Source organism: Stegostoma tigrinum, chromosome 11 (genome assembly GCF_030684315.1).
Source record: "Stegostoma tigrinum isolate sSteTig4 chromosome 11, sSteTig4.hap1, whole genome shotgun sequence".
NCBI classification, from domain to species: Eukaryota; Metazoa; Chordata; class Chondrichthyes; order Orectolobiformes; family Stegostomatidae; genus Stegostoma; species Stegostoma tigrinum.
In genome coordinates, this window is record NC_081364.1 from 65,838,713 (window position 1) to 65,864,443 (window position 25,731).

The 25,731-nt window shown below is 41.4% G+C and overlaps 1 protein-coding gene across 1 annotated transcript in view; it reads right to left on the reverse strand.

Moving 5' to 3' along the window:
* Positions 1–25,731, reverse strand: part of LOC125460234 (E3 ubiquitin-protein ligase RNF123) — a 334,824-nt gene that overhangs the window by 275,996 nt on the left and 33,097 nt on the right. The window contains exons 9-18 of the mRNA XM_048547433.2: positions 23,363–23,430; positions 19,899–20,024; positions 16,812–16,926; positions 15,133–15,237; positions 14,255–14,380; positions 13,147–13,239; positions 9,270–9,343; positions 8,335–8,452; positions 8,111–8,201; positions 1,948–2,009 (exon numbers count right to left, since the gene is read on the reverse strand). Of these exons, the coding sequence (XP_048403390.1) occupies positions 1,948–2,009; positions 8,111–8,201; positions 8,335–8,452; positions 9,270–9,343; positions 13,147–13,239; positions 14,255–14,380; positions 15,133–15,237; positions 16,812–16,926; positions 19,899–20,024; positions 23,363–23,430 (978 nt within the window). The remainder of the gene's footprint in view (positions 1–1,947; positions 2,010–8,110; positions 8,202–8,334; positions 8,453–9,269; positions 9,344–13,146; positions 13,240–14,254; positions 14,381–15,132; positions 15,238–16,811; positions 16,927–19,898; positions 20,025–23,362; positions 23,431–25,731) is intronic.

Here is a 25,731-nt window from a genome sequence, read left to right on the forward strand (position 1 = left end):
ACCGATTCCTATGTATCTTATTATCTCATGTCCTCAGTATATGCCACTAACATCTTGTTTCTAAACCAACATTTCTAAACCAAAGGCCTAGGTCATCCATATCTCTCAAATCTCCCAACCCTTAGGGGCGGCACGGTAGCTCAGTAGTTAGCACTGCAGCCTCACAGCACCAGGGACCCAGGTTCGATTCCAGCCTCGGGCAACTGTCTGTGTGGAGTTTGTGCGTTCTCCCTGTGTCTGCGTGGGTTTCCTCCGGGTGCTCCGGTTTCCTCCCACAGTCCAAAGATGTGCAGGCTACGTGGATCGGCCATGCTAAATTGCCCATAGTGTTCAGGGATGTATGGGTTACAGGGGAATAGGTCTGGGTGGGATGCTTCAAGGGGTAGTGTGGACATGTTGGGCCAAAGGGCCGGTTTCCACACTGTAGGGAATCTAATCTAATTTAATCTATGCCTGAACATCTTCTGTTTATATAAACCCAACATCTTGAATGGACTGTTTCTCCATTCCAACTTCAGTAGTACAGTATTTTCAGATACTTATCCTGACTGTGATTTTCTTCCTGAGCCCCTGCGTCACAATAACTTCTAACCCATTACAAACATCACCACCAAAGCTACCCACTCAGCCAGAGAATGCAGGAGAACACGGACACCAGCAGATTTAGGTGGTGAGCCGGAAGTGAAGCTCAAAATTTCCACTGTGCACCACAAGTCAAACACAGCATTCTATCTATATTTTGTTACAGTGATTACACAGGTACACTGCTGAACTGACAAAAACAGAGATGATAAACCCAAAAGACAGGATTAGTTGGATTGCATGACTGCGTTTGGAGCTAGCATCAACAAGAAATGAGATAAGCACAATGACAACAAATTGCCATTTTAATCATGTTAATAACAGAGTCACGTGGCACAACAGAGAGCTGCATATGGCAATATTGTGGCCATCAGCGCAGGCTTAGAGGGCCGAAGGGCCTGTTCCTGTGCTGTAGGTTTCTTTGAAATATTGACAGTGGGCAGTGAAGTGCATGTTGGAACACTGACAGTGGGCAGTGAGCTCCAAAATGGAAATATTCACAGTGGAGAGAGAGTTACACATAGGAATACTGACAGCAAGCACTGTGCTCCACACAGGAATACCAACAGTGGGCATTATGCTCCACCATGGGAATATTGTGATAACAAGGTGTAGAGCTGGATGAACACAGCAGCCCAAGCAGCATCAGAGGAGTAGGCAAGCTGACGCTTCGGGCCTACACCCTTCTTCTTCGGCACGAAACATCAGCTTTCCTGCTGCTCTGATGCTACTTGGCCTGCTGTGGGCATCCAGCTCCAGACCTTGTTATGGGAATACTGACACGGGGCATTGCGCTCCACATGGAAATATTGACAGTAGGCAGCATACTCCACTCGGGAATTGTACAGTGGCAGTGAGCTCCACACAGGAATATTGACAGTGGGCATTGTATTCCACGTGGGAATATTGACAGTGGCACTGTGCTCCACAATGGGAATACTGACAACGGCAGTGAGCTCCAGATGGGAATATTGACAGTGGGCAATGTGCTCCACACGTGATTATTGAGAGTCTGCAGTGAATGTCACATGCAGAAACACATAGTAAGTGTTGTGTGTAGATTGGTCTTCAGGTAATGGGTTGCCTACCTGCGTAAAACAGCAAAGACAGCAGGGCACAGGTTTGTGTGAATTTTAGGGAGATTATCGGAAATGACAATACACCTGAACATTCAGGAAAACAAATTAACTAAATTACTATTGTCTCCCAACAATCTACCTCGGTACACTTGATACCTGTATGTAATTATCAACAACCAGTGACAAACTGCTACCGATACTGGAATATGGTTTAATTTCATCTAAGAGCCACACGTTAAGGGCGTTCCTGCATATTATAAATTTGCTGGAAGCAGCAATTACTCACCGATCCCTTATCTTTGTTGTTGAGAAATAATTTCAGGATCTGAACCTGTAGCTCTTCCACAACTGCAAAACAAAATCATTTAAATATAAATGGCCATTCTGTACTACTTCAGACCGCTTTTCAATCATAAGCTCACCACATTAGTCCTCTTTAACAAGTACACACAAACTTCCGTCAAAACAAGGCTACAGCACTATGCAGTCTACCGTCAAGTACTCATCTTGTAGCCACAGTAATTTATATGGTTATTCCAGTTCTATTTCTGGTCAGTGGTAACCCTCAGGTTGTAGTTATGAGGGCATTCAGGTAAACTGAATGTCGAGGGATGATGGTTGGATATTCTCCAGTTGAACATATCTATTGCAACTAGCAGACCAAGCCTGGATGTTTTTCAGGTCTTGCTACATTTGGACATGGATTGTTTCAATGAGGATTCGAAGCTCCCTTGTTCAAACCAGTCAACGTTTCAGCTAGGCCAGAAAAAGAGGTGGAACATGGAAACACAGCCATGCACAAAACTGAAATAGACTTCTGCAATCCAGCGAGCACATCAGGATGAACGGCTTCTTCCAGGTTTCTATGAATACTATCATTCGGTCCTTTTGTGCACTCAAACTGGTATAGTTTTGTAAAATTACTTTAGAAGTCGTTGGCCCAGCCACCTTCAACTGCTTCACCTATGACCCCCCTGCTACCATAAGGTCAGAAGCAGGAGTGTTCACTGATGACTCTTCAATGTTCAACACAATTCATGACTCCTCATTGAAACAATCCATGTCCAAGTGTAGCAAGGCCTGAAAAACATCCAGGCTTGGTGTGCTAGTTGCAATGGATATGTTCAACTGGAGAATATCCAACCATCACCCCTTGACATTCAATTTACCTGAATCCCCTCATAACTACAACCTGAGGGTTACCACTGACCAGAAATAGAACTGGAATAACCATATAAATTACTGTGGCTACAAGATGAGGTCAAAGGCTAGAAATTATGCTGTGAGTAATTTACCTCCTAGCTCCTCAAAGCTTGTCCACTGTCCCCTAGGTACAAGACAGGAGTGTGATGGAATATTCCCCACCTGTCTGGACGAATGCAGTTCCAAACAACACTCAAGAAGCTTGAAGCCATCCAGAACAAAGGGCCCATTTGACACACACCAACATTCAATCTCTCCAGTACAGAGGCTCAGTAGCAGCAGTGTGGACCAGCTACAAGGATGCCTCTAATAGCTCACCAAAGTTCCTTAGACAGCACCTTCCAATTGGAATACAGTAGTTCAAGGAAGCTCATCATTACCTTCTCCAGGGCATTTAGGGATGGGCAATAAATTCTGGCCAAGCCAAAGATGAGAGAGTGAAGGAAGAAAAGAAAATTTAAAATAACATAGTTCAATAAATGGAGACAAGGCAGCTCAGTGCAGTCATGTGAATGACAATCTACTCCATCCAGGCAAAAGGATGGAGTATTGAATGTTGCTTAACCTGTTGCTCTCATGATCAAGCATGTGTGTCAAGTCACTCATCACATGTCCCATCACAGAATCACAAAGTACAGAAAAGGCCCTTCAGTCCATCAAGTCTATAAATCCAGAAGTTTTTGACAAGATTTGTAGCTCAGGTTGTGGATGAGGTCAACAAACACAATGAACTGGACCCGATATACAAACCTTTGAAAAACAGAACCCGAAATAATGCCAACCACCTCAGCAAACCAAGGCATATAAACAACAAGCGGGGCACAACAACAACGCTTCACCGGAGGCACACTGATGAGCTTACCTAGCAGAGAGACGAAACATCTGCAATTAAACACACCGGCTTGGCGAGCAAGTCCACAACATGTACTGCCAGAACTCTGCTAATTCTACATTTCCTAGCACTTAGGTAATAACCTTGAATGTTAGGAGTCTTCAAGTTATGAATGTAATGTTGGCGTAGAAGAGTATAAGGTAGTTAGTAAGTTGGTCTTTCTTCAAGGTGTCAGATGCTAGAACACGAACATAGCCTAAAACAAGGGAAAAGTATGTAGACCGCGAAGCAAAGAATTTTTTGAAAACATAATCAATACTTTGGCCTGGCAGTTGGGACAGTAGGACATGGTCTATTGATTACGAAGCAGGTAGTCTTTACATGGATTATGTTAATTATTTTAACGTATGGAATTACGCTGTTAGAATACTCTCCTATAAAGGGAAGTATGTTAGGTTCCAAGCAATTGATTGTGGCAGGGGACTCTTTAGTAAGGCACACAGACAGCGTTTCTGCAGCTGTCAGCCAGATTTCAGAATGGTGTGTTGCCTCCCTAGTGCCAGATTCAAGGATGTCTTGGAGCCTGAGCAGGTGCAGAATATTCTTAAAGGGGACAGTGACCAGCAGACGGTCATTGTATGCGTACATACCAATGATGTAGGTGAAGAAAAGAACATGGCTCTGCAGAAAGAATGCAGGATATCAGGCGGGATAAAAAAAAAAGGTCCTCAAGGGTAGCAATATCAGGATTACCCCCGCTGCCATGTGCTAGTCAGAGGAGTAATAAGAGGACAGAGCCGATGAATGCGTGGCTAAAGAGCTAGCGTAAGGGGCAGGATTCATATTTTTGGACCACTGGGATCTTTTCTGGAGTATGTCGGAGGAGGATGGGTTGCACTTGAATTGGAAGGGGATCAATATCCTGGCAGGGAGATTTTGTAAGTATAACTCAGGAAGCTTTAAACTAGTAAAGGGAGGAGGGGAGCCCAAAGACATAGTGAGAAACCAAATAAATCTGAGGCTGGTACAGTAGATAAGGGGAGCATGTTAAATAGTCAAGGCAGACAAGGGCACAGCACAGAACAAGGTAAGATTCATAAATTAGACTGCATTTATTTCAATGCAAGAGACCTGGTAGGCAAGGCAAATGAATTTAGGGCATGGTTGGGAATATGGGACTGAGATATCATAGCTACGACAGAAATGTGGCTCAGGGAGGGGCAAGGATAGCAGCTTAAAAGTTCTGGTGCATAGATGCCATAGGAAGGATTGAAGGCGGGGGGGGGGGGGGGGCGCAAGAAAGAAAGGGAAGTGGCATTTTTGGTTAAGGGCAACAACATGGCTGAACTTAGACACGATATTTCTAGGACAACATCCAGTAGTTGTATGGGTGAAATTGATGGGCTTGTACTCTCGGCCCCCCCAATTGTCAGCATGAAATTGAGAAGCAAAAATATAAAGAGATCTCAAATGTCTGTAAGAATAATAGGGTCATAATGGCAGAGGACTTTATTTTTCAAACATAGCCTGGGACTGCCGGTGTTAAGGGCTTGGATGGAGAGGAATTTGTTAAGGGTGTACAAGAAAATTTCCTGATTTATTATGTGGATGTACCTACTGGAGAATGAGCAAAACTTGATTTTCTCTTGGGGAAATAAAGCAGAGAAAATGATTGAGGTGGGGGAGCACTTTTGGGCAATGGTCATAGTTCTATTAGTTTTAAAATAGTTATGGAAAAGGATAGATCTGATCTAAAAGTTCTAAATTGGAGTAAGGCCAATTGTGATGGTATTCGGCAGGAACTCTCAAAAGTTGATTGAGATGGTGGTTCATAGGTAAAGGGACGGTTGGAAAGTGGGGGGCCTTCAGAAATGAGATAACAATATTTCAGAGATAATATGTTCCTATTTGTGAAAAGGGCAAGGCAGGTCGGTGTAGGGAATGTACGATGATGAGAAAAATTGAAGGTCTGGTCAAGAAAAAGTAGGAAGCACATGTTGGGTATAGACAGCAGAGGTTGAGTGAATCCCTAAAGGAGTATGAGGCAGTATACTTAAGAGGGAAATCAGGGGAGCAAAAAGGAGACATGAGTTGGCTTTGGCATACAGAGTTAAGGAGAATCTGAAGCGTTATATAGATACATTAAGGGCAAAAAAGTAATTAGGGAGGGAGTAGGGCCCCTTTAAGGATTGACAACTATGTGTGGAAGTACTGGAGATGAGTGAGGTCCTAAACAAGTATTTCAGTCAGTTATTTACGGTGGAGAAGCTAGGGAACTTGGGGAACTAAGTAATGTTGGCATGAAAGGTGTCCATATGACAGAAGATAAGGTGCTGGAGGTCTTAAAATGCATAAAGGTAGATGAATCCCCAGGACCTGATCAGATCCATCCCAGAAGCTAGGGAAGAAACTATTGCGCTCCTTGCTGATACATGTATATCATCAACAGCCAGTGAAGTGCCAGAAGACTGGAGGATAGCCAATGTGGTGCCATTATTTAAGAAAGACATTAAAGAAAAGCTAAGAAGGGGATTCTGAGGGACTGGATTTTCATGCATTTGGAAAAGCAAGGACTGATTGGGGATAGTAAACATGGCTTTGCGTGTAGGAAATCATGTCTTGCTGACTTGATTGAGTTTTTGATGAGGTGACAAAACTGATGAAGGCAGAGTGGTAGACATTGTGTCTGAGGGTTTCAGCAAGGCATTTGACAATGGCTCTGCATTGTATACTGGGCAGCAAGGTTAGGTCACACGCAATCCAGGCGGAGTTAGCCAAGTGGATACAAAATTGGCTCGAAGGAAGAAGGCAGAAGGTGGTATGTAGAAGGTTGTTTTTTTGGACTGGAGGCCTGTGATCAGCAGTGTGACAAACGATCAGTGCTGGATCAAAAGTTTTTCATCACTTATACACATGATTTGGATTTGAATATAGGAGTATGGTTACTAAGTTTGCAAAAGACACCAAAACTAGAGGTGTCGGGAACAATGAAGAAGGTGATCTCAAAGCATAACAAGGTCAGATGGGCCAATGGGCTGAGGAGTGGCAAATGGAATTTAATTTAGATAATTGTGAGGTGTTGAGTTTTGGTAACGGAAACTAAGGCAGGACTTATACAGTTAATGGTAGCTCCCTCGGAAGTGTTGTAGGTACAGAGCTCCTTGAAAGTGGAGTCACAGGTAGACAGGGTGGTGAAGAAAGCATTTGCTACACTTGCCTTCAATGATCAGTGCATTGAGTAAAGGAGTTTATAAGCAATGAGACCACTTTTAGAATACTGCATTGTGAGATTACCACCTCTTCTCTCTTCCCAGGTAGTGTTTTCAGGACCCCTACAACTCTCAGTTTTGGCATACACATCTTGGTTAGGAAATACAATGTTGAGAAGTTCCTGCTAGCATTCTTTCAGAAAAACAAATGGGTTTCACTCTAAATTCAACAAGAGGGTTTTCTTTTCATAAATGGTGAGATCAGCCGGACAGCCATTTCCCACAGGTTTCTTATCCCTGAACCTAAGACCAGACGAGGTTTTAGAGCTGATTTGTAGCTCAGGTTGAGGGTGTTGTGGTTGGTTGGCTCACTGAGCTGATTCATTGTTCCGCAGATGTTTCATTACCCTGTTGAATAACGTCATCAGTGCAGCCTCCAATGAAGTGCTATTGTGTTTTTCACCTGGTATTTAAACACTGGTGCCCATTGAGCAGGGTTACCTCACTTCCGGTTTTCTTTCGCAACAGAGTGTATATGGAGTCCAGCTCTATGTGTTTATTGATGGCTTTCTTAGTGGACAGCCAGAATCCTAAGACAGGCTAAATAGAGACAAGCACGGGAATTCTTAAGGGCTTGGTTCTCCACCAAAAAGGCCATCAACGCACACAGAGAGCGCGGAAACATTCTTTCGACCTATGTAATGCTCTTAGTCTTGACACATCTGGATTTGAATGACAGCAAGCTGCTAGCGCATTTTTTATGACTATCTACCAGCAGAGTTGCATTTTGGGTTCATTTTTAACAGGTGTTTTATCACGTACAGAGTAAAGTCTTGCCTCAAACGTACAGGGCAGTGGTGAGACTACACCCGAGTACTGTGTGCAGTTCTGTTCACTTGGCCTAAGAAAAGGTATGTTTACCTCAGAGAATTCAGCAGACCGATTTATTGGTTGGCGGGACAGTCCGAATGAAAAGAGTTGGAGGACAGTGGACCTGTATCAGACCCTGCAAGCACCACCTTCCTGCACACAGCAGAACCTACATTTCATGTGTTGGAGCTGTTAGCCTTCTCAAGGTTCACCAAACCAGAATGGAAGTAAGTCATGCTCAATCCCCAGGGACTTTAAAGAAGCTCCAGATAAGCAAACGTTGAAATGATTCCTGTTACTCCCATTCTTCACACAGCTGCATGTTTAGTGCTTACCCTCAATACGCTTCTTTAATCGCTGGCAGCCACGCTCATAGGCCCGACGTCTCAGCCTCTCCTCAGCAGTTTCCTCCTTCACCTCCTTCCCCTGGAAGAAGAACACTGGGGTTCATCAGTTCTTAAAATGAGGCAAATTATTTGGAATTTTTCACCCAAATGGAGCTCATTCACATGGAGCCTGATCACCAGCAGAGGCCAAAATAAAGAATAAAGTATCTCACCTCCTTGTCAAACCTGGTTGGCCACCAAGTGGTGGGAATAAGCTCCTCTAAGCCTGCCTCCTCCACTCGTAGGGGAGTCTTAATGAAAAAAAACACCACTGACCGCAGCACATCAAATGTGTCCTTGAGTTAAGGGTCATCAAGGCGCCAGTTCTTAGGGCACGCAACAAGTTATTATACAAAGTTTTCAAATGACCCTCTTCCCTTGAACTTTTTCCAGCCTAAGACTGATTTTTTTTCAATGTGTGCAATGGTCAAGCATGTTGCACCTGAAGATTTAAAGATGTAGTTACACAGTGTGCCATTCCTTTGGAATAAAATCCTAAATATACAGGAAAAATTAACACTGAATGGTACTAAGAATAACAGTCCATTTATATCATGCTATCATTAAAAGTTCACTCATTGATAAAAGAAACATAGATGCACTTTTGCCAATATCCCTAGAGTGTGGTTTCTTCTTGAAAGCTTCAGTGTCATTAGTGAACAGCAGTTTTCAGTCATTTATTGGCATTCACATTGAGGATTTTATGATGTGGTAATTATTTTTTACTTTCCTTCTATAGCATGCCCAATTCCACAACGACAGCTGTGGTGTCACAGGGAGGTTTGCAATCTACTCAAGCCATACAGGTTTGATTGACCTTGGTCATAAAGAACCACTGTGATCGCTTAATTCGAAAGTTGCTGAACATTCCCCAAAAAACACCGATGGGTATTCATAGTAAGTTCAACATAGACTACAGATATGTACCTTCCAACAGTTGTTTAACTGGTACACATGGCGCTGGCAAAAGTTTGGAGCAGTTTCCAGTCTGCCTGCTCATTGAGAAAATAGTACATAGGAGAACTGAAAAAGTGGGAACATTTTCCAGTAATTTTGCTATTCAAGCAATAAAAGAATAAAACAAGTACAGGTGGATTTAAAAGGATATAAGACGTTGCTGAGCAGATATTTTCTGGTTTTCTCATGCTTTAGAATAGCTATGCTCAGACGCAAATAGTGGATCTGCAAAGAGACACAAAGACAAACTGCTAACATACTAAAAGTCACAAAGAAACACTGGAATTTTAAAATGATTGAGCGTTGAGGTTGGATGTTTCATTACCCTGCTGGGTAACATCACCACCCACAACCCGAGCTACAAATGTACTCCAAACCTTAAATTATTGAGCATATAATGTCATGCAGCCCTACTTGGCACTGCCAGTACTCAGCAAATTAGTCACTTAGCTACATTTCTTTAACTTACCCCATGCCCATTTAATTTTGAGGTTATATATTTCATGCTCTTCTCTTTCAAAAGCTCCCAGGCTTCTAACTTGTACCACTATTTCTGATAACTTTCCAAGACCCAGTGGCCATCTACAATCAATCTTATGAATCTTAGCCTTGAGATGCTGACGCATTGACAGATCAAAATAATTGTCTTCTGTACGTCATATAAATCCTTCATAATTTCCAAAACCTCCATTAGGTCTCCTTTTATTTATATCCAATTATATTATGGCTGAAGCTGTAGCTACCTGAGGAAGTTAATGATGATGTCAAATTGAAAGAAAAATTGTAAATACTAGGAAGCCAGAAGATTGGAAAAGCTTGCAAGAAATTGAAGACGGCAAAAGTTTCTACAAAAATATAAAAAGGAAAAGAGTATCTAAAGTAAATATTGGTCCCTTAAAGGTTGAGACTGGAGAATTAAAAACTGGTAACAGTGAAATGACAGAGATTCTGAACAAATAATCAGTATCTGCCTTCATGGTAGAAGATACCAAAAAAAAAGCTTCGCAAAAATAATGTAAAATTAAGAAGCAAAGGGACAGAACAAACTTAAATAATCTCTGGAGAAATCATGAGGGAAACTAACGTAACTAAAGGTTGACAAGTCCCTTGATGGTCTGCGTCCTAGAATGCTAAAAGAAGTGGATGCAGAGATATTGAAATCGTTGGTTGCAATCTTCCAAAATTCTCTAGACTCTAGAAAGATACCAGCATGTCATAAAACTACAAAAAGTACCCCTTTACTCAAGACCAGAGGGTGACAGGAAACCAGTGGTTGACGTATCAGGCTATTTAGAAAATCATAACATCATCAGGCAGAATCAACAATTTTGAGAAAAGTAAATAATGTTTGACAAATTTGTCAGAGTTGTTTGAGGGCATAACAAGCAGGGTTGATCAAAGGAACCAGTAGGTATTGTGTGTTTGGATTTCCTAAAAGCATTTGACAATGCTCTGCGTAAAAGGTTAGTAAACAAGACAAGAACTCATGGTCATACATGTGATATCGTAGCGTGAACAGAAGACTGACTAACTAACAGGTAACAGAAAATCAACATAATGAGTCATTTTCAGGTTTGCAAATTGTAAATATGTTGAGCATGAGTGGAATCAGTACTGAAGCTGCTAGTACCCACAATTTACATTTTTACATTCTTCCACCCTAACGTCTCATTAACAACTGACATGTATCTGTCCTTTTGCAACATTCCTAATCACACTGTCATATTTTATCACAGCATCTTAATTTCACTGATAAGACATATCCAACACCTTGTGAACATACATATATACAATGCTGACGGTATTTTGTTTAGAAGCAACTATTTTCCTAAAGACTTGACTTTTTTGCACTGGCCACTTTCAACTAACTCACGTTTTTCTAAGTGAGAAGTATTGTAACATTGTGTAAAATAGTCATGAATTGAAAAGCAGACTGTGGTGACCTTAAGAAATCATACTTTGTCTATGCTTGGAAGTTTGCAAGCAGGTGCACTCGGAGAGCAGCGAATGGAAAGATTTTGTATCCAGCAGCCAAACAGGATTTTTAGCATGACAACAGTTTTCAAATTTAGCCATCAATTTACATAAGCTTGTAGATTCTGGAAACCAATTAAATTTAAATCTGATTGTGTTGACGACATCGAACCATTCTTATGGCAGAAATATTGTTGTGTCATCGTGGGTATAAAGACGAGGGCATTTGGAAAATCGGGGATTTTAGCTGAGAATGCACCATCTATTTAAAAGGTACCTCGGCATTTCTAGCTAAAAGTCCTCACAGAAAACCATCCCTGACAGCAGAATCAGTGAAAGAAAGACTTTTGTGATGTGAGATCGACTGGAGAAGGCAAAGTTTCCAGAAGGCAGTCTGTGCGAACTTTGACAGATTAAGTTTTGATTTATTGTTGTCTTATTAATTGGGCTTCTATAAGTGGTACCTGTGTTTATTTGAAAAGCATTCCAGCATAAGTTACACCAGTTAGGGAGGAGTTAATACTTCGGTGGGAATTGTTCAGTTTTAGTCATTCTGTCAATTTGTTCATTGTTAGGGTTAAGTAAATAAATTGTTTCTTGTTATTCATAAAGGGGATCAGGAATTTTCTTTCTTTTAACCACTCTTAACAGATTATGAGGGGAAAGACAAACTTCTCCGGGTTTTTCAGGGGTAATTATTAGAAGAGAACCTCTACTCCTGTCATAACAGATTGGAGCTTGTGTTTTGGTTTAATGATCAGTGGGGGGTTGGCCATTGCCCCTCCATAACAGTAGGAATTGCACTTCAGATCTGTGGCCTCCAGAGCTTGCTCGCAAACTACATGAGGCTGACTGGTCTATAGTTACCCAGTTTATCCTTTGTTCAAGAGAAGTGTTACAATGGCAAACCTTCTATTGCCTCATGTTAGGTTTCCAGCCAAAGATGTCTGCAAGTTTGTTATCACAGCCTCTGGTGACTTCTGTAAAGCTACGCCAAGCATCCTAGGACTTGCTTACATTAAGCACACACAAAGTCCTGGGCAAACAACAGAGCAACTAAAGACTGTGACAAAAATGAAGTGACTTTAGTTAGATGCTTTACAGAATTTTTTTCCCCATGGTCCACAAACAAGTTAAATTACTTAGAGCTAGCTATCTCTGAAACATATTCAATTAGATATTATATGCTTGAATATCAATTGCATTGTTACGTATCTGCATTCTGCTCCTGTCAAAGAAAAGAGATTACTATATCACATGACTGGTAAATCAATCTGATGTACTGCTCTTAATAGCTTGTTGCAGCATGCATCAATTCCCAAATGTTATAAATCTTACCGAGTGGTTGGGAAAACATTCTACAACTGGCATTCTGACAGTCCTTTGGGTGCTGCAGGGTCATCTGACAGTTATCGACAGGGTAAAGAGGCAAATTAGCTCTGTGAAAGGGGGCAAAATGGTCTCTTTGGCAGACAGTTCCATGGGCAAAATTTTCAAATTTTGAGTCTTATTTTGCTAACTATGTTCAGTTCTAGTCAACCTGAAGCTAGGACAGACAGTGAATAATGCAGAGTTTCTGAGCAAGAATATGATCGATTTAATCTATGATGTAACAGTAATCCTCAAAACACTTTCTTATTACCTCAAGCAAACAAAGAAATGGTGTTTCAAAGAATAATGTTATGTTATAGATTAAAATAACAGTACTGCCTTGGTGCTTTGGCTTTAAAAATACCAACATTTATAATTACTATTAATATAACACTTGTGTTGAATATTGTCCAGTACACTGGTCTCATGTTAAATTAAGCAAATTTAAATTATATTTTAACTTTAAATGTTACAAATTGAAATGCAATGTTTTGAGGGGATTGGATTCAGCATGTCTGAGGGTGGTAAAAGATAGTGGTCCTCACATTGTGCATTTAGAGATCTTGTAGTTACACAGTACAGTTTTTTGTAATGTTGAGTAGCACATTCATTGGTCATGACACCCCAGAATTTACATTTCTCAGGACAATTAGATGTCGATGTCTTACAGGGGAAGACCTTACCTGTAACCCTAAATCGGGAATGATAGGAGAAAATCTGTATGCACGAAGCAGTGACATCATCAGCTGTTTCAAACACTCCTGGATTTCATAATCCTGTAACAGAAGAAACAAACCAACTCAAACTCAACTGGAGTTTCATGCAGCAAAAGCAGCATAAAATAAAATATCTCTACCTTAAGCTAACCAGTGGCAAGACCACACCTGGAGTATTGTGCGCAGTCTGTTCTCCTCATCTGAGGATGCATGTTCTGGTTATGGGCACGAAGACAAAGGTTTACTAGCCTGATTCCTGGGTTGGCAGGGCTAACATATGAAGCACAAGTGCATCGGTTAGAACTACATTCACTGGAATTGAGAATAATTGGTGGGGGGGATCTCAAAGAAACCTAATAAAATTCTAACAGGAATAGATAAGGTAAATGCAGGAAAAATATTCCCAATGACCAGGAGTCAAGTACCAGTACTTCACAGTTTAAATATTTAGTGTAGGCCATTTAGGATTAGGATGAAGAGAAATGTCTTCACCCAGAAAGTGGCGAGCCCAAACAGAAAGTAGTTGAGCCCAAACTTTGAGCATTTTCACGGAGGAATTAGATATAGTTCTTAAAGCTAAAGAGATCATAGGATACAGAGAGACAGCAGGGACAAGTGACTAAGTTGGATGATGATCAGACATGATCATACTGAATGGCGAAGCTGGCTCACTAGGGGCAAATAGCCAACTCCTGCTCTTATCTTCCACATTTCACAATAAAGTGAATTATCTCAGACCAATATTGAAGAACAAAGCAAACAGTAAATTAATTTAGTTGAGGTGCACAAGTACACACTCAGCAGCACACAGTCAAATACCCTTAAGTATACTATCATGGTAGCAAAATTAGAGGCAATGGAAATCATGTAAAAAATGCTCCATTGGCTGGAGACATATTTAGGAAAAAGGAAAACGGCAACAATTGTTAGAGGCCAATCATCTCAGTCACAGGACGTCCCTGCTGAAGACCTTAAGAGCAGGTATTTTTCATCAACCTATTCAGAGTAGTGGACAATCCTTTCATCCTTCCCAGCCCTATGAATTAAATCCAAATTTGTCATCTTGTGCACTCACCTCCATGAGGAGCCACATGAGGTCAAGTAAACGTTGAATTAGTGGGTGTTCATCCACAGCCCCGCCTCCCTCCAATATACTCAGGAAATAGGTCATCAGCACGTCTTCCACGAGGTAAACTTTACACTGTTTATATCGAAAATGAATGAGACAATAACGTTCAAAGCCTGGGTCTTCCAGAAAGGCTTTCAACATAGGTGTAAGAGACTTTATGTTAATGAACAGTGCTAGAACAACGTAGGATGGGAGACAGGAAACAAAAAATAACAAACAATTACAAATGTTAGGCACGTAAAGAGACAGCACCAAACAGTATGAAGAACAGTCAAAAAGTCTTAGAGGACCTTTTATTCAAGTTTGGAACATTTCAGACCACTGAAACATTTAATTTTCTATTTGAAATATAGAGTAATGAGCTCTCAGAAGCAACCATATAATGTAAGACTCAGTTTAAGTGCAATTGAATGCATGGAGTGGTCAGGCAACTCCTTTGGGAAGGGATACACTGGGAGCAAATTTGTTAGCAGCAATTTTGACAGGTGCTCATCAGTAGCCCTTGTTATTGGCTCAACAGTCCTGGTATCTAGCCATGCATCGGCTGTTACAGCTTCCACACAGTTGACAATGAATTTTGCTCACTCTTAGCTATCAGAAATACCAGACCTGACAAAAATTGTAAATGCAACTCTGCATTAAGCAGACAGATGGAACTGCAACTACAGCTTCTGAACAAGTCCAAATTGGCAAAGAATGTGGAGTTTGTGTTTGTGCTGTCTGTGGCTCCTAGTATACACAGGGTGACTGAGCAGCTGGCCCACATACTGATAAGCTTTCTGTGATTTTGGTGCAAATGTTAGAGTTAGTCATTAGGTACTTGCCATAAAGGGTGCAAAGCGGTCGAAGATATGCGCCAGTGTAATGAGCACAGTGGGTTCCCCCTGGGCTTGCCAATGTGCAGAATCCTGTTCCATCAGTTTTCCTTCCTATAGAAAGTTCACACAACAAACTCAGTACAGTTCATCCTCAGAGACAGACAAACACATCACACCAAAACATCTTTTGCGTGCACTTGTCTACAAAGTACCTAATTCCATTAAACCTTCCCAATAAAGATTCCGGGCTGTGCATTTTTATGTGATAACTGACAAAGGGCAGCACGGTGGCTCAGTGGTTAGCACTGCTGCCTCACAGTGCCAAGGACCCAGATTTGATTCCGCCCTCAGGTGACTATCTGTATGGAGTTTGCACACTCTCCCAGCGTCTGCGTGGATTTCCTCTACGTGCTCCGGTTTCCTCCCACAGTCCAAAGATGTGCAGGCTAGGTGAATTGGCCATGCTAAATTGCCCGTAGTGTTCAGGGATGTGTAGATTAAGGGATGGATCTGGGTGGGATGCTTTGAGGATCAGTGCGGACTTGTTGGGTCAAAGGGCCTAGGGGTTCTATGAATAAGTAAAAAAAGGACAGGTTGACTGTACGTTGTCTGAGATGGGAGATGCACACATCTCTTTAGTGCATCAATGTGTGGTGTCTTCTACAACCCATGGGGCCATCACTGTGCAAAACATTAGACACATAACCTGCCCCTCTTCCTTTTAACTGCAATGAGGTACTGCAGTACATCCTTTGCATCAATGTCACAAATTTGCAGGACACAGACAGATGCATTGCAATCCTCTACCTCATCCTGACATAATGGGGAAACTATATACTTGACAACACAGTTCAACACAATACAAGAATATGCCTGCAATCACAGGGCGCTAGGTTCGTGGGAGGCCCCAAGATTGGGGGCTGGTGGGACACTTCTATTGACAGAACCAGGCATGTTACTACAACTTTTTCTAACATATTTGTAAAAATACACACTAATCCCTGCCACCTGATTCCACAGCAAATATTTTAACCAGCACCCTTGACCAACTTAATACACCTCAAATGGTGCAACGTACAGCAATGTCCCAGTATTAATGCTGTAAATAAAGTATAATAGTGATATATTACCCCTAAATTATGTTTCTATTACTTATGTTGATATTTCATTCCTATTACATTAACACACCTAAAATCAATGTTTTTACATCGATGTTTTGAGAAATGTTGGTATCTCGAAACTGCAATAAACCCTGACCAAATGCAGCTATTTGTACTTCTTGCTTATCCAGAATATCTGATCAAACAGCAGACTCCTGGTCCCATAGGTACTGGTTAATAAAATGTTTGCTGTATTATTATGCACAACAGTCACGTGCATTTTTTCGTTCACAAGCTCCATCCTGAGGTCAACGTTAATCACCCTACTGGCATATCAGAGTCTATTAACTCAGCACAGATTGAGAAATGAACCAAAAGTCCTTTGGATTTCTCACATCGCAGCTTCAGCAAAGGCCACCAGCAAATACACTACTGCAGTCTTTGCAAATGATACCTAGGCACTGCATCAGCTTGTGGGCAATGAGTTCGAGAGCCTGTCTTTCAAAATGCCTAGACAAAAATAACGTAAACGTGACATAGCAGCAAAATAAAACATCACTGTCAGGAACAAACTTAAGTCCATACCTGGGTATCCATACTGGCAGAAATCACATTCTTTAGGTATCCTAGAAGTCTGTGAGCTTTCACGAGATCTGCCTCTGGTGGATCCTGCACTGGGCGATAGCCCTCTACAGGGTACGTGTGTAGAAGTTAAAAGAAAACAAGCTCTTCCCGAGGTGAGTAATTTATCAGTGATTTATTCAAACAATAAATAACAGAAAGTAGGCAGTTAGCTTCTTAGCAGGTACAGAGCTGCTACGATCTCAGATTAGACCATCAAATTTTACATTATGATTAAGGACATAGTCACTAACTATGTTATAATCTCAGGCTAGACTACAAACTTGATCCTATGATCTGGCTAGTAATGTTTTAGCTTTAACTGAACAAAGGTGACATCTGAGAGACTTATTAAGAAAAGAAAGCCACAAGAGTCCACAACTTTAAATAAACAAGGCTTTACCATACAAGTTTGAAGAACAATACAAACCATAATACACACAAACACAAAACTTATTTCTAACAGCTAGGATTAATATGACAAACATAGGTAATGTGACTGAACAGCCCACAAAGCACACAACACTTAGCAAATGTGATCAGGACAGATCACAGCAACTCTGCCACAGATTAATGATATAGTGGGTCATTAAATATCATCAAACTTCACAAACAATCACAATTCTTCACTTTGGCCTATCTGACCTTAGAAGTCCCTCTTAGCAGCTATTTGAGTCATGGGCTGTCACAATGACTGTGCCCATTCTGTCTGATAAGCCTCTATTCCTGGGTCCATGATCCCCTGGACTCCAAAAACTGCGCTCCTGTACTTATGCACAGGCACAAGTCCAGCTGACAGCCAGCTCACCATAGCCCTGTGGGAGGCCCATGAGCTCCAATCTTGCTCTGTTTTATCCAATAAAAACCGTACATAGACCTTTCACCTCTGCTCTTAGCTGTACTGAACTATTAATTAAGCAGTCTTTTCTCAAGCCCTTTGTTGGTCTATGGACTTCTTAAAAGCTGTTAGAGATATTCAACTGCTGCAGGCTGCCCCAAGTCCTCAATACACAAAATCCCAGAGTTCAGTGGCCTTTTAACAACACAGTTAACAGCAGCTTTGCCAAACATGGTGGTTCCATCTATCCAAGTCTTACACATCTACTAATTCCTAGAACTTGTTCCTGAATTTGCTCTAACAGTACAGAGCTATCCAATAGCTCTTGACTCTTCACTGAGTCCCCTTACACAGAATCTGCAGACCAGCTTCCTTCCCAGCAGTACAGCTAATACTCCTAAAGTGGAGTCGACATCCCTCTCCTTTGTAAACTTTCTGACCTTCAGTCCTTGATGTCACATTTGTGACCCTTGAACTATCTTGAGTGACCTACTGAAACATAGAAAATAGGAGCAGGAGTAAGCTATTCAGCCCTTCAAACCTGCTCTGCCATTCAATATAATCTTGGCTGATCATCTGACACAGTACACTGTTTCCACTTTCTGCCCATTTCTTTTATCACTTTAGCCCTAAGAACTATATCTAACTTCTTCCTGAATTCTTTCAAAGTTTGGCCTCAACCATTTTCTGTGACAGAGGATTCCACGGGCTCACCGCTCTTTAGGCAAAGACAATTTTCCCTCATCGCAATCCTAAATGGCCTACCCCGTATCTTTAGTGTGAGACCTCTGGTTTAACTCCTCAGTCATCAGGAACATTCTTCCTGTATTTATCTAGTTAGAATTTTATTGGCTTTGAGGAGATTCCTCTCCCCAACCTTGCAATAAGCCTACTGATGGGCAAAATTTCATGTGATAATCTAGCAACCAACATGGCAGCAACTCGCAATACTGCCTTGGGAGCCTTGTCACATTATGGTCTGAACTGGGTTTGTACTTTGCACTTTGTTCTTCCTGCAAATCCAACACTGCAAAGCATAGCACTTGAATACATCCTCACCAATCTATATGTCACTGATGTACCTGTCCATGATAATTCAAGTAGGAGTGGCCCTCACACAAACCTTGTGGAGATAAACTCCCATAGCATTCATGCCACACAGTGACACCCATCAATTTCTTATGCACCACCACTGCCAATGAGAAAGTAATACATTGAAATTGCCAACTCATGTCTCCCAAATTAAAAAAAAGTCCTGGAGAAACTCAGCCGGTCTGGCAGCGTCTGTGGAAAGAAACAGAGTTAACATTTCAAATCCAACATGACCCCTCTTCAGAACTGAGTTGTTTGCACACGGCCTGACACGCTGCAGTTAAACACACAAGTCAGCTTGGCTTCACTGCACAAGGCCAAATTTTTCACATGTAAACTTGCTAATCCACCCCTGCAAATTTAAAATTTACCTTTTAGGCAGAGACTTATGCTTAGCTAAGTGGGATGCCCCCGAAAAAAAAACTTGCATTCACACTTACAACCCATAGCTGATAAAATAATTTTGATGCGCTGTCACTGTTGCAGGGCTGGATATGAGGCTGTTATTTTGTGGACAAATAGAAATCTGATAATGATGAGACAGTCTAGTTTTCAATGTTGATTCAGGAATAAATTTTGGCCAGGGCACTAAGCAGAACTTCTGAGCTCTTTTTTCAAATAGTTTGATGGGACCTTGTACATCTACCTGAAAAGGCAACAGGGACCTTGACTTATCTCACTCAAAAGGTGGCACCTTCGACAGTGCAGCAATCCTTCTGTGCTGCATGGGAGTATCAGCCTGAAATTTTGTTATGAAGGCCTGATGTAGGATTTGAAACATTACCTCTCAGGCAGAGGTAAGAATTGAACCAAGACTGACATGACAGAAGGTGTGCATTCTACGCCAAACAGAAGTGCTACTTGAAACCCAACTGCTTTCTCAGCAGTTTGAGAGTCGGCCTCCAGGTGTGTCAGAGCCAAGATTACCAACATAAAACCCCACACTTCATAAATACGGTAATCAATGCAGTAAAATTACTGCTGCACATAAAATTAACAATTTTCAGCACAGAACAAACAATAAAAACAGTGTCAAGTGGCATGTGTGGGCAACAGTTCTATGCCATAGATGACAAATACTCCATACCCTCACAAAGCGATGCGCTTACTGAAAAGGATATCGGATTGGCCGGCTCCCAAAGTTGAATGCCACTGATTCTTTGAAGGACAAACTGATTGCTGGAAAGTAGGCTATTCCAGGGCCCAGTCTGATGTCTTGAAATGCAATTCCCAAGGAGATCCCATTTCTGGAAATGGAAGGTCCAGAATGGCAGTGAATGTGCATTCTCAGTCTGAATACACTGCAAATCCCAAACCCAATTATCACTCATGGACCACCACTGAGAAACTGGTCAAAGGCACGTCATATTTCAGAAAAGTTACACATATAAAACTTTCAATCCAATGTAAAAACAACTCGATTAACAATCAATCTCATTCCAAAATATCCACCCCGAGAAACATTTTGATATGTTTCAAACTGTCAAGTGAATTTGTCCAAGTTTCAGTTCCCCAGTGTGAAGTCAGGTAAGATAGGCAATCAAACAGACAGAAAGCAGAGGGACAGGGAAACATTCATGTCCTTTTCCCAGCTTTGGCATGCCGGAGAGAAGCTTAGGTGTAGCAATGCTGGGTTCAACACATTTACGAATGAAGCAGTTTGTTGTATGTTCAGGACTTGATTCATTTGCCCTAAGTTTATCATGCAGTTTTTATAATCCGCACTACTTCAGATGGCAAATGGGCTTCTCCGTTGTATAGTGCTGTTTAAATCAAGCAGAAAGGACTCTGGAATGGGTGTTTTCACAGAGCGGTTGATGGAACTGACATAGTTGCGACCTCTGAGCAAATAGCTTTCATTTAAATTCTGCATTCATTGGGGTAGCAAATCACCACCAGCTACACAGGAACTCAGTCAGAACTAAGCACCAGAGAGCAGTGCAGCTGGCACTAAAGTTATTTAAAACAGTCAAGGTGTCCAGAGGGAAGGGATACCAAAATGTCACATTCCACAAAATCACACTGTAACTGCTTAAAACGGCTTCTGATGTACCAAGTTATAGCACACCAAAGCATCTGCTGTGATCAGGCCAGTATGTAACTGGATTATACTGATCATATAGTTAGCACATACTTTGTATTTAGAATCTAAACACAGATGCTGTCCAAGAAACTTCTCAAAGAAAGAATGCAATTATTCAAAGCATACAAGGAGCACAGACTGTCTTTAAAATAACCACACATTGCCAGTTATTCAGCCATGTTACACACACATCATAATAAGTTAATAAAAGGCAAAGATCATAAAAAAAATCCTTTTTTCATCTCTCTCTGTAGATACTGCTTCACCTGATGAGTCTTTTCACCTTCTCTGTTTTAACACAGTTCAACATTTGAAGGACACTCAGGGGAACGAGAAAGCACAGAATTCACTGCCCATTCACCGACTGTTCAGAATTTCTCATCATGCATAGATCCTCCTCCTCACTGCCAAGTGCTGATTTATTAAACAGGCTTTCCTCATCCATTCGCTAACTCTCCCTAAAGACAATGGCTCCTTCCTGAATGGGCTAGTATCTACTAGTAGAAGTTTTATTCGGTATCTCACACAATACCTTTCTAAACAATCAATTAATGTCACGTTATTTCACCAATGTGCATAGAATGTAGTGAGAAAATTAACTCAACAGATCAGCTACAACCACAAAATTCTCAACAATCATTCAACTTTTTACTAAGTCCCAACAGGAGTATGCCCTCATGCGTGGTTTAGCAAAGTCTCCTGAGACTTTCCCCCAGGAGTCTAAAGACAGCGAGCTTTGTCCTGTCAAATTTTCTTTTTTCATTTAAAAGCAAACAATTTCTAATGAATCTGTACGAAGCACTGCTTCAACCTCGCCAAAGTAACTATGCCCAATTCCATTCATTACACTTAAGAAAGTTGTGACAGCTTAGAGAGGGTGCAGAAAAGCTTTGTCTACATAGTTGCAGAGATGAGGGATTTCAGTTACACAGATAGAGTGGACAAGCAGGACTGTTCTCCGTAGATGAGGTTAAGAGGACATTTGACTGTGGCATTCAAAATCATGACAGGGCTCGAAAGAGTAAACAAAGAGAAATCGTTCCTACTTCTGGGCAAGTTGAGAACCAGAAGTGACAGACTGATGGTGAATGATAAAAGAACATTTTTTAATGCAATGAGTAATTAGGATCTAAAATGCATTGGCTGACAGAATCAGATTCATTTATGGCTCTGAGAAGGAAATTGAAAATGCACCTGACGAGAACAAATTGCAGGGCTGGGGGAAAGAGAGGGGGAGTGGGTCTCACTAATTTCTCTTGCAGAGAGCTGGCATGAAATTGAAGGGCTAAAAGGCCTCCTGCACGATGACCGTTCTATATTCTTGATTCTGTTAATCATGGTGGAGTACAGTTCCATAAGCACAGTGCAGCTCCAGAATTAAAAATCCTTCGTGGGATGTAGGCATCATAGGCCAGACTACCATTTATTGCTGTCCCTATTTACACTAACCGAGCTACTCTCAAGACCAGTTCAGAGGGCAGTTCATGAAGAGCCAATCACATTGGTATTGTATGGAAATGGCACACAGACCAGACCAGAAAGCGTAAAAAAAAAATTACCTTCCTTGAAATATAATACTGATCCAGTTAGGTTTTTACGACAATCCATCAGAGTTATTTTCATTTATACAGTCCCCATCATGAATAGCATACATGGTTATTTGACTATGATTTTCCTGTTACTCACAAGGGTTGGTGTAACATGGTAGTGCTATCTCTGTCACTGCCCACTTAACAGCTACTTGAACAAAACTCATCGCTGATGACAAAGTGTGAAGTTGGATGAACACAGCAGGCCCAGCAGCACCTCAGGAGCACAAAAACTGACGTTTCGGGCCTAGACCCTTCATCAGAGAGCCTCTGAAGAAGGGTCTAGGCCCGAAACGTCAGCTTTTGTGCTCCTGAGTTGCTGCTGGGCCTGCTGTGTTCATCCAGCTTCACACTTTATTATCTTGGATTCTCCAGCATCTGCAGTTCCCATTATCACTCATCGCTGATGACCTTGGCTAAGGATGTGTTTATTTCAATACTTTGCATCTTTTGTTTGTCTCCTCTGGAATTGTTGCTTTCCAACCCTCAAGGACCATTCTCTGAAATACCACAAAAGATATTTGGCCAAGACTACTGTTTTTAACTCTTCTCCTGCTGTCTCACTTGGAAGCATCTCTGGACAGTGATGCTCCGGAGTGGGGAGTCCTTTACCAGGAAAGAAAAAAACTGAACTCCATCATTGATGGGTACATGTCAGTCTAGGAACTTGAGCTTCAGTATATATTCCAGCATAATCCAACATTTTCCACCACTTGCCGTATATCAGATATAACTGTAAAAGGAGCACCACCACCTCTGCCCCCCCGACCCTGCACAGTTTCCCCCACCCTGCCACCCTGCGTATAACATTCATATGTATCTATCTTATTCAACTAGCCAATGTTTATCATCTCAGTCATGGCAATCCCCAGAGAGATTCAACGCTGGAATACAATAAGTAAACCATACTCACAAGCAGAATGCAATCTTCCCTTCATCCAGATCTATCACACATGTGACAATATCGCCAGCTGCCCAAGCCTATAGGTAAAATACATTAAATTATAAGAATGTACAAAGAGTACTTTGAGTTTCTTTACACAAGGAATGTGTCCAGTATCTGTATACCAGCAATATGGATGGCAAATTGGAAAATAGTTGAGTTGCTCTCTACTCCATCTTCACTACTTTTGCAAATCTCTTCAGGATTTTTTGCATTGGCACAGGGTCTCACACATTATCCTGCACTGTACAATTTGAGAGAGGCTCTTTGTGGTCACTGCTTAAGAAGCGCACTTACTTCTTAAAGGAAAAACCACCAAAGCACTCACAACTTCTTCCCCTTTACAAGTACGCATCCAATTCCCTTTGAAAGTTATTAGCAAATCTGCTTCCGCCTTTCAGATAGTGCTTTCCAGGGCAGAAGTCAATGTGAAAATACATTTCCCTCATGTTGCCACTGTTTCTTTTGGAAATATGAATATTCTTCCACTACTTCTTATTTATTCCGCAAAATATAACAGAATTTTGAACAATCTAGAAAATCTCCCCTTGAACTTCTCTGCCCTAAGGGGAGCAATCTCAACTTCATAAGCCTCTCCACTCGGTACCTGTAAGAGGCCACATATTCTTCTCTGTTGGGACTGAAATGGAGGTTGGGCTGTCATAACTGGAAAACCAGGAAGGTTGAAATTGGAATTCAAGTGAACTTCAAATTAATTTTAATTTCAAGCTTTGCATTTTGCTGAGCCATGCAATGCAGTTGGAAGCATTAACTGCTGAAATTGAAGACTGAGCAGCATCGAGAATCTTTTGATTTCAGGAAATTCTGATTGGTTGAGCTGCAACATTGAAAGCTGCAATTGCAAAGAGCAGGAAGGTGGAAGAGGCATACAGATCCTGAAGACAGAAAGCAATCATTTTATCCTCCTTGTCATCATTTGAGGAAAGACAGAAAAACCAAGCAAGCTTAAAATAAAGAACTTGTACAAGGAAAGATACAAGTTCAGGAAATCAATTATTAAGATAAAGAACAATCATCACTATACTGACAACAGCATACCATCAACTGCAAAAATCAAAAGGACTGTGAGGAAAGTAGCTTAGCACATAGCAGATGGGATTTTAAATCTTCAGCATTTTGTTTAACCTGTCTATATTCTTTTCCTTCCATGGAATATGTTGGTCAGTTGTTAATCTTAATCATGACTTTGAGTTTGTGTGCACGTGTTTGCGATTTTTTCTCTTTATTCATTTACGGGATGAGGACATCGCTGGCTACGCAGCATTTCATAGAATCATAGAAACCCTACAGTGTGAAACAGGCCCTTCAGCCCAGCAAGTCCACACCAAACCTCCGAAGATTCCAACCAGGCCCATCCCCCTGTAACCCAGCTAATCTACACCTCCCTGAACACTATGGAGAACTTACCACCTGACCTGCACATGTCTGGACTGTGGGAGGAAACCCATGCAGAATGTGCAAACTCCACGCAGAGTGTCACCCGAGGCTAGAATCGAACCCGGGTCCCTGGCTCTGTGAAACAGCAGTGCTAACCACTGTGCCACTGTCCCGCCCCAATTTATTGCCCAGAGGGCAGTTCAGAGTCAACTACATTGCTGTGGGTCTGGAGTCACATGTAGGCCAAACCAGGTAAGGATGGCAGTTTCCTTCCCTAAAGGACATTAGTGAACCAGATCGGTTTTTCCAACAACCGACAATGGATTCACAGTCATTGTTAGATCTTAATTCCAGATACTTTATTGAATTCAAATTCCACCATCTGCCATGGCGGGATTTGAACCCAGGTTCCCAGAACATTATCCGGGTCTCTGGATTAACAGTCCAGCGATCATTCAAGTAGGCAATCACCTGCCCTACTGGGGTAGGGGAAGATATACAGTTTGAGTTATACAAATCGTTCCTTTTTACTGTTCTTATTTGAGTTATGTTACAATAAATAGTTATTTTTAACTGTTACCAAAGAAACCCGGTATGAACTGCTTTTGTATCAAGCAGGAGGCAAACTATTCTTCAGGCGTCACTGAAATTCTGTGCAATTACAACAGCTTGTGGATCAGTGGAGAGCAATTATCAGTGAGCACTTAGGTTGCGAAATACCATTCAAGTAAATTTCTTCTGCAGTTTTTATAAACTTCAATATCCTTCTTGAAATACAGAGTTCAGAACTGATGCAATATTCCAGTCAGAGTTGACCCAATAATTTATAATGATTGAGCAAAAATTAATTTGCCTGTTTTTATATCCTTTTAAGATTGTGCCTACAACTTTATTCCCTCTCTTCATTGTTCTGCTCCAAGTGAAAAGCTTCACACTTCCAT